The sequence below is a fragment of the Rattus norvegicus genome, chromosome 14, assembly GCF_021556685.1.
Source record: "Rattus norvegicus strain SHRSP/BbbUtx chromosome 14, alternate assembly SHRSP_T2T, whole genome shotgun sequence".
Lineage (NCBI taxonomy): Eukaryota > Metazoa > Chordata > Mammalia > Rodentia > Muridae > Rattus > Rattus norvegicus.
The window spans coordinates 4,772,700-4,781,795 of NC_141547.1; the positions used below are offsets into that span (position 1 = coordinate 4,772,700).

The 9,096-nt window shown below is 44.2% G+C and overlaps 1 protein-coding gene and 1 long non-coding RNA gene across 10 annotated transcripts in view; one reads left to right on the forward strand and one right to left on the reverse strand.

Annotated features, from left to right (window-relative positions):
* Abcg3 (ATP-binding cassette, subfamily G (WHITE), member 3) overlaps positions 1 to 3,941 on the forward strand; it is an 85,021-nt gene extending 81,080 nt beyond the window's left edge. For all 9 annotated transcript variants that reach the window (XR_015636768.1, XR_015636766.1, XR_015636769.1 and 6 more), the window contains 3 exon segments: positions 351 to 440; positions 1,268 to 1,353; positions 3,070 to 3,941. Coding sequence is in view for 5 of the 9 variants with exons in the window: in XM_087584004.1 (XP_087440130.1) it covers positions 351 to 440; positions 1,268 to 1,353; positions 3,070 to 3,259 (366 nt within the window). In the remaining 4 variants the exon portion in view is untranslated.
* On the reverse strand, positions 2,085 to 6,072 carry LOC120096558 (uncharacterized). Its single transcript, XR_015637239.1, has 3 exons — positions 5,966 to 6,072; positions 3,048 to 3,126; positions 2,085 to 2,324 (listed from the first exon to the last, which is right to left on the reverse strand). It is a non-coding gene; the product is annotated as an uncharacterized LOC120096558 (long non-coding RNA).
* Between the last annotated feature and the right edge of the window lie 3,024 nt (positions 6,073 to 9,096).

The window sequence follows — 9,096 nt, forward strand, 5'->3', positions numbered from 1 at the left end:
TGTAGCTACACAAATTATATATAATAAGGAATCTGGGATGATTAAAAGTATGTTGCATGGAGGTATTTAATGCGTTAAGGGTGTGTGCAGATCGCATGCCATCTTGAAGACAGCATAAGCATCTCTAAGGTTTGGATTCTGCAGAGTGGGGTGACAGGTTCTTCTTTTAAAAACCACAAAGAACCCTGGCTTTGCCAAGAGTGCAGGCTTTGGATTAGAGTTAACTGAAAGAATGTTTTTAAAGATCTGGTCTGAAGGCCAAGAGCAATGGTCAGAAGGATGTGGGGGTCTTGAAGAGGAAGTTACTTGTCTAGGATTCTTAGTCACTGGACTGGTTCTGCTCTTTGTAGTTTTTTTCAGGTTTATCACTATATTCTGGAAGCCTCCTACCTCAGCTCTCATGGATTCAGTACTTTAACATTCCTCATTATGGCTTTAAGGTAAGCTGTCCTCTCTGTCACTCTACTTGGGGTCTCCAATTATAGTAACCAAAATGAGTGCCACCCATGTCCTTTCATCAGCAATAAACTCTAACCAGATCCTGCCCAGGAATGTCCTTCCAGGGGCAAAAGAGGAACAATTTCTTGTTGGTTTAACTTGGCCTAAGGTCAGTAAGTCACCCGTGCCTTTCCCATGTCACGTATTATTGGAGAGAACTTAAGGGGGAGAGAAAGCTGAGAGCAAAGAGGAAAGGTAGACAATACGATTTACAAAAAGGAACCACAGTATTTCTGTCCAGTGAAGAATTGATGACCGGGTCAGAGACTACGATGTATAGTTCATATCAGGAAATTACCGGAAACAGAAACCATGTAATACTCACAGCCATATTGGCTACACATGCTTTCTCTGCAGCAGAGTGCATCTCAGTGTCCTTTTACTCCCATAATTACAGCTGGTTTTGATGAAAACAAGCAAGAACATGTTCCTCCTATAACCCAATAGTATTGTTTTAATTATGGCTCTTATGGGGTTGCAAAATTAGAGGGCAAAGAAGGAGGATGCGTGGGGTAATTTAGTTAGAGATTTCACATTTTAGTCAACGGGAAACATTATTTCAATCATAAGCCTTTGGATTCTGGAGCAGTCCAGACGGGGACACTGGTGGACTGAGCAGACTATGAACCTGGTTGGTTTTTTTTTTTTAAATGTTTTGCAAATAGTGGTAAAGATTGTACTTGAAGATATAGCTGTGTTTATTCTTTGGAAACGTATGAAAATGAAATATAAGGCTGTTTTCCTTTCCCTGCTCCTGCTTTTGTTACAGGCTTTGCTGCACAATGAATTCCTTGGACAAAACTTCTGTTCAGAACACAACATAGAAGAAGTCAGTAGATGCCATAACTATGTAATGTAAGTTTGAGCTCAGGGTCATAATGGGGCATAGAATTAGCATTAGACTTAGAGGGGACCTGCCGGTAAGACCAGGGTTAACTCTCTGTCCTTTGCCTGTTCCCCAGAGTGAGTCCCTGTGCGCCAGAGGACATAGTTTCAACACTACTCCATTGTGTTGATAATGTGCAGAAAAGATTCTTTAGGGCATCGTGGGGAAGAGTTTTGGTGCTTTGATTGTGGCTTTGAGTTTCAGAACATTTCAGTTTGACATAAGCTGCCCTGATAGGCTATCAAAGCCATATAATTTCTATAAGGATATGGTATGGCACCTATGAGCTGATCCTGAAAATGTCGGGACGGCAAGGTGAGCTTTGCCTGCTATCATTTAAGGTCGTCCCCCTGCCTCACACTCTGGAAGACTTCAAGAAATCAAAGACTGGTGTGTGTGTGTGTGTGTGTGTGTGTGTGTGTGTGTGTGTGTGTGTGAAAAATGTCCTATCAGAGAATGTGCCCTGCAATAAAGGATATAAATAATTCAGCATGTTGAGAAAAGTATCTTTTTTTGTCTAATACTATTAAAATACAAACATAGATTTTTGATAAAACTCATCTGTTTTAAACTTACAATACCTTCACTTTGCTTGATTGTTCTCATGATTTGATTTTGATATATAAAACAGAGAGAAATATTGTGATACGTTAAATCTCTCATGGATATTCAAAATAATAAAGTAGAAATGCAGAGAATATTTTGCATTTTGATTTACTGATGAGAAAACCTGTTTGGAGAGAGACCTTATTTCTCACATATTCTCTCTCCTGGTGTGGCCTGGGCTCTTATAATACAACTTCCTTTCCAGTTCCTGGTCAGGAGGACATGGATGGGAAAGTGAAAGCAGAGGCGGCCATCCCCATTCTTCCTCCTCATAGGTTCATCCTCTCAGGAGGAAGAAATCTGCTCTTTCAGAAGATTTGTGCTCTTCTAAATCCTAAGAGATACAAGGGAACAGAGTCACAGGGATGGAGAGACACAGGAAGCAATTGTAGCTCTATGCAGAATTCTTCACAGCAGTTCCTATGGTAACCTGTGTCAGGCCCACTGCACGCTGTTATGCTCCCACTGCTACCACAGGCTCAGTCTGTCACCTGTGCTGCTAGGGATGTCCTATAGCTAAGCATCTGTGGTTGTTACTTCAGTCTTAGTACAGGAGCAGACAGAAATTCACTGACTCCTGCCTGCAACATCTGTTCTCCTCTGGTCCCAGGTCTAGAATTCCATGCTTCTGTTCTTGTGCATGACTGTCTAATGGGTCAGCAAAGTCCTTGGAGTGTCCGTGTCATTCAGAAGTAGCAATAGTTGACCCATGCTTTTACTCTTTGTAGAGAGCAGCATTCTGGATTTAGAAACAAATAACACCATGAAGTGAACAGAGTTGGATTACAGTGCAGCTGTGTAAACTTGCCGTGGTTATTAGGTCTCCATCCTACAGGCTTTCAAGTAGATATGGTATCTACTCTTCTCTGGATAGTTTTTGAAATTAACTCAAGTGCCTGACTCAAGTAATTTCAGTTGATTTTCATATTGCATAACAAATTTGTAAGCACATCATGACGACTGTCATTTAAATAAAAGGGAGAAAATTTTAATGTGTTGAAATTATGAGTTTTTAAGGGAAGCAACAATAAATATATTGAATAAACTCTGACATTACCTTTGTGTGTGTTGAATTACAGATGTACTGGTGAAGAATTCTTGACGATCCAGGGCATCGATCTCTCATCGTGGGGCTTCTGGGAGAATCACCTGGCTTTAGCTTGTATAATGATTATCCTCTTAACAATTACTTATGTGCAGTTATTACAGGTTAAGACATTAGAAGTTCTTAGATCACGGGGGAGGAATTTTCTTCAGTTGTTTAACTAAATACCAAAGTATCTTCTGAATGTCTGTAATTGTATTCCTGGACAAATGCTACATCCAGCCTGACCCTGAGAGGATCCCTCTGCTGTGAACACTGATGAACGTAGAGACTCATGGCTGCTCACAGTACAGGGCTAAGGGACACTCCAGTGCTTATCTCCAACAGGACACCTACAGCGTGCCCTCTATAGCTCAGAGCATTGTAGAGTAGAAAGAGTGCAGGAGCCAGAATATGAGAAGAAGGAGTGGAAATGCAATATTGTGGTCCTGCACAGCCAAGGCAACCATGGTCTGTGTCTCAACTCTACGGCTACCTACAGAAGACTGGATCCCTCATCAGCACAGAAGGAACAGAGGAGAACTCAATGTGCCCATCCCCCATTCTGCTCAACTATCGGCTACTGGCAGATCATGGGGGAGAAGCAGTCATTGATTTCACATGTATGATCACATTTGAGCCTAGAGACTCCAGTGGAAAGTCCGAAACCCCTGTATCCCACAGACAGCCCTGTTTAAACTCTGTGGGTCATAAGACAAAGATGTGGATGTGAGAAAGAGACTTGTAAAGAGGAGTATTTCAAGGGAGTGTAAGGAAAATGAGAGAGGTGGGACGGACGGGGAAATGGCTGAAATGCATTATATATGGAATGGTATATTTTTAAAAATAAAAATTTTAGAAAAGTAACTTTTGTGTAAAGTATCCAATGAAGTTTTCCTTTTTAAAATTTTGGTATCTCATTCTGTAAATCAGCGATGGTTTTTAAAAATTGACAAAACAACAAGATAAACTACAGAGTCCAAGCCCCAAACTAACATTAGGAAGTATTGCATGCTAGTTCGTCTCACCCATAAAAATCATGAGACATAATTCATCAATTTAATTAACCTGGAAAAGGAGAATTTGTCCTAGAAAATTTTACATCCATTGGTATCAGTTTCATCTCTACAGTGAGAATGTAATGGCCAATGATCCGTGATTGGTGGTGGGAAGATCAGGTTCAAGGTTATGCTCAGCTCCATACTATGCTTGAGGCTAACCTGGGCTACAAAAGACACTATGTCAAAACAAAAACAAGCCAAAGCCCACACATAATGAGTGACTATAAAAACATTCCCAGTCAGCTCATTGAGGAAGTGAGATTTAAGGGAAGTGTCTCAGAGTTTCTGTGGCTAAAACAAAACACCATGGCAAAAAGCGAGTTGGGGAGGAAAGGGTTTATCCAGATTACACTTCCACACTGGTGGTCACCACTTAAGGAAGTCAGGACTGGATCTAATGCAGAGCAGGAACCTGGAGGTAGGAGCTGCTGGAAGGGCCATGGAGGGTACTGTGTGCTGGCTTGCTTCACATGGCTTTATTATCGTGCTTTCTCACAGAACCCAGGACCACCAGCCCAGGCTGACACCACCATAATGAGCTGCGCCCTCCCCCATCAGTCACTAGTTAAGAAAGTATTATTTTATGGAGGCATTTTCTCAATTGATGTTCCTTGCTCTCTGATGACCAAGTTGTCATAAAAATACCCAGCACAGAGGGATACTTGTCTGTGGTGATGTGTAATGTTTCAGGAGTCTAAACTGAGGGCGTTGGCTATAATTAAAGCCATAATTAAAGACAGGGTTCTCATGATATGAAATGGCTCTTGTTGAAAGACCCCCGGAGCGGGGAGACCCTCACTCTAGTCTTGGGATGAAGCGACCACCCAAGAACTCACACAAGACTATCCTTGCTGTAATCACATGAGGTTTATGGATAGGAACCAGTGCACTGGGGTCGAGACTCATATCCCACGCAGCGGCAGTGGAGTTTGACCCCGAGGGGCTGGGAGAAGGGGTATTTAAAGGGAGAAAGCACAACCGAGGGGGCAGGGATGGCGTCATTGGAAAGTGTAAAGAATACCAGTGAAAAATCACAAGGAGAAACTCTCTGTTTTTCAAGATTGTTTCCTAGGAGAAGCTGTCTCCTGCTTCTCAGATTGTTTAACTTCATGGTCGGTTAGTTCCTAGGAGAGGCTTCCTGGATCATACAATTCTGAGGCCTAACCTGTTTCTTCTGCTCTAAACTTTGTGTCTAGGGGGGCAACTTTAAAACTTTTACCTTTCATTGTGACATTTCAGGGTAAACTCTGGATGTGAAAAGCCATTTAACCTCCAGGATTAACTTGGTGGTGTGCGGTTTTGCTAAAGGCTCTCAAAAGGAACGCTCCTCAGACACAGATGTTTGGGCTTGGTCTTCCACATTTGTGTCTGTACAAACTACCTCTTGGAACAAATGCCCACTCCCAGATCTGCTAGTTCCCAAGATCCTTTGCAGCCCTGGAGATTACAGGCTATTGTTTACTAGCTGCTATACTTACACCTTCACAGGTCTAGCCCTTGTGTTTCTACAATTAACTTTCATAACTCCCTCATCCATTCTTTTTCCATAAAAGGAAAGTACTCATTAGTGATATTCATCAGTGTTTTTAAACATCTTAAACATTTATGTGTAGTGTAACAAAATATCCATTTTGGCTCTTGTTGTAGAGTCAGTGTTTCCATAGTCCTTCCCCCCCCCACCCCCACCCCCGTTCAGTCATTCCTTTGTGACTCTGCTGACCACAAAAATCTCTCTTTAGCAGGGACTCACAGCTGCCACAGTAGGCTAGTACTCAGCTAGGGGACCTTCATCCTCCTTCCTGTCCTCCATTTAGGTCTCTCTGGACTTACCTCAGTGCTGCTGCTGCCTGTCCACATGAGCCACTTCATCCCCAATCCTATTCTGCGCCTCCTAGGGGGTTCAGGCTTTGACCAGTGAGGCAGAGATTTCCTAGCTCATTCCTGCCACCTACAGTGTATTCTATATCCGGGCCTTGTTCCCACCCACTTCCGGGCCTTGTCCCCACCCACTTCCGGGCCTTGTCCCCACCCACTTCTCAGTCAGTTTATCTTTGCTCAGTTTATTAACTTGCCTGAAATCCATGTTGTCCTCACTGCCTCCCAACCCGCTGGAGTCACAGCAGGATACCTCTACCTTTGGTTTCACCTTCAAAGTTTTCATGCGTACAGAAATTTTAGGAAGATCGTCATGGTGGTTTGAGTAAGCTTGACAAAGGGAGCAGCACTCTTAGGAGGTGTGGCTTTGTTGGTGGAAGTGCACCCCTGAGGGGCTGGGCTTTGAAGCTCCAACCAGTTAAGGAAAGCCAGATTTCTCCTAGCAAACTTCAGATCAAGATGTACAACTGTCAGCTCCTCCTGAGCCTTACCTGCACGGACGCTGCCCTGCTCCTGCTAATTGATAACGGACTGAACCCGCGAACCTGTAGGACACCCCAATTAAATGTTGTCCTTTGTAAGAGTTCTTGGTCACAGTGCCTCTTCAGAGCAATAAAACCCAAACTGAGACAATGTATTTATTTATGAGACCAATTTTCTCTTTTGGCTTGTGCACAGTGGTTATCCAGGCTGATGGGCCAGTGATTTCCAGAAGTCTGCCCACCTCCACTGTCCCAGCATTACAGTTAGAGTGTGGCTGCTGACCCACCTGTGTGCTGGCGCGGAGTAGGTGCACATGCATGTGCACCAAACACTCCACTTACTGAATTCTGTCTCTCCTCACCTGTCCTGGATCTGTTTTTCTGGAGTATTCATTAGAGACCAGGTGTGAGAGCCAAACCCAGGAGAGCAACTCTGAAACAGACCCAAGGGCCTCAACACGAACTCAGAAGGACCAGAAGTGATCACCGTGTATCAGGTCCTGATTCTGTGGCCTTCTGCTGTCCTGACCTTGTTAATCACTTCCAGAGTCCACTACCACAGAGTAGAGAAATGGAGTAATCACCTTGCCAGCTTTTATCACTAGAGCCTGTGCAGGAAGTGGAAGACACAATCCAGAAAGTCTACCAACGAGTGCTTGTGTGTCAAGCGTTCCCTGCCTGCTATTGTTCTCTTCCAGTCCTCACTGGCGTCAGTAGAGAAGCTCTGAGTCTCTTGTCTTCCTGTCCTTTTCTTCTCTCTTCATTTTTAAAGCAATGTTCAGTGATCCACCCCATTGCCTTGGGAACACAAGAACATGGCAAACCAGACAGCAGCAGACGTGAAGAAAGGAGAGCAGGGTAGAACTGAACGACAGTGAGACCGAAAAAAATACAATAATGTCATCGAACAATAAATGAAGAGAGAAGCCAGATCGGTGAACTGTTAGCAAACTCACAAAGAAAAATGCACACCGATAGTAGACATATTACATCAGATGCCAACAAAGTTCAGAAATTCATAAGGATATACCTGAAAAACTTATGTTCTAGATTCCAAGTAGAGGGCAGAAGCAGTCTTTGTAGCCCAGGCTACAACTTCCTATGTAGCACAGGCTGTCCTTCAACTTGGAAACCTTGGGCCTCAGGCTATGAGTCCTGAGATTATAGGTGTCTGTTCCTACCCTCCATCCCAGAAGTGATCTCAATGTTCTGTTAAAAAAAAAAAAAAAAACCCTCTGAGTCTCACAATTACAAATGTGTCACATGGTAAATGTATCTTGCATTCTGTGACATTGGTGTTTCCCTCCCTCCCTCATTGAACCTGAGGAATGAACTGGAGGATTTCTGACAGACAGAATGCTGGTCAGCCAGCCCCAGGCACCCTCATGCCTCCCCTGCCCATTAGCAGGCTTTTCCCTGGGTGCTGGGATCTGAACTCAGGACCTTATGCTTAGAAGTCAGTCCACTGCCCCGGCCTCTTCTCACTTTGTGTGTATTTGGACTCCAGTAAAAGGTAACCCTAACGAAAGCTATTTAAAATGTTTATTCTTTGAGAATTTCGAGAATTTAATACATAGGACAGATTAACCACAGTCAGCCTCACTTAATCTCCACTGCTGCCTTCCCACAGAATTCCCCTCAAAGTTCTCTCCCAACTGGAACTTCCTCCTCCTTTTCTCTCTCCCTCCCTCCTCTCTCCTTCCTCCCCCTCCCCCTTTCCTCTCCTTCAATAACCCATGGAGTCCAGTCAGAGCTGCCCTGGTCAGTCAACCCACCAAGGACTGCTCTCCCCAAAGAAAACTGACTGACTTTTTCTCCCCTGGCAGTCACCAACTGTCTACAGTTCCTCAGCTAGAGGTGTGTGTTGCTGGGGAGGGGCAGCGGGGGCGGGGCGGGACGATTTGCGGGTTCTTCCCTAATCCAGGCTAGAATGTTAAAACTGGTTGGGTAGTGAAATTCACTCTTCAACCTTTAACTTTAACGGGTCTATGATGCGTCCGTTGCTGTACACAGAGCACCTTCTGACCCAGGTTAACAGTCCAAGTGCAATCTCCCCGTCTTTTTGTTCTTTTGGAGATAAAAGTTCAATGTTTAGCCAAGGCACACAAACCGAATCCTCCTGCCTTAGCCTCTCAGTTACAAAGATTACAACTGTGAACAATTGTTCTCTTGAATTATAAAAAGAAACTACAAACGAAGTTATATTAACAACCTTCCCGCCCAAGGAAACAAATCCCCTGCAGTCGTGACCCCTTGTTTGTCCCTTTCTGCTTTATGCTCATGTTCACTTTCTGATTGCTATCCCGCCGCCAATCCAGTTAATAAGAGGAAAAAAAAGGCACTTTTACTTTTCTTTCCCCCTCTTCATCCAGATGTCAGATCCTCAACATCCAGCACTGATTCGACCCTGATCTAGGGCATAGTGCAGACTGCCCAGCTCTCTCAGTCTTGCTGACCCCTTGGCGCCCGAACCACTTAGCGCGCCCAACCACTTAGCGCATAAGAACCCTGACTCCCCACCCCATGACGTGCAACTTCCAAGCCTCTCTTCCTGCTCCGCCCAGATCACAGCCAGATCTTCACCTTCCTTCCCTGGCAGCCTCT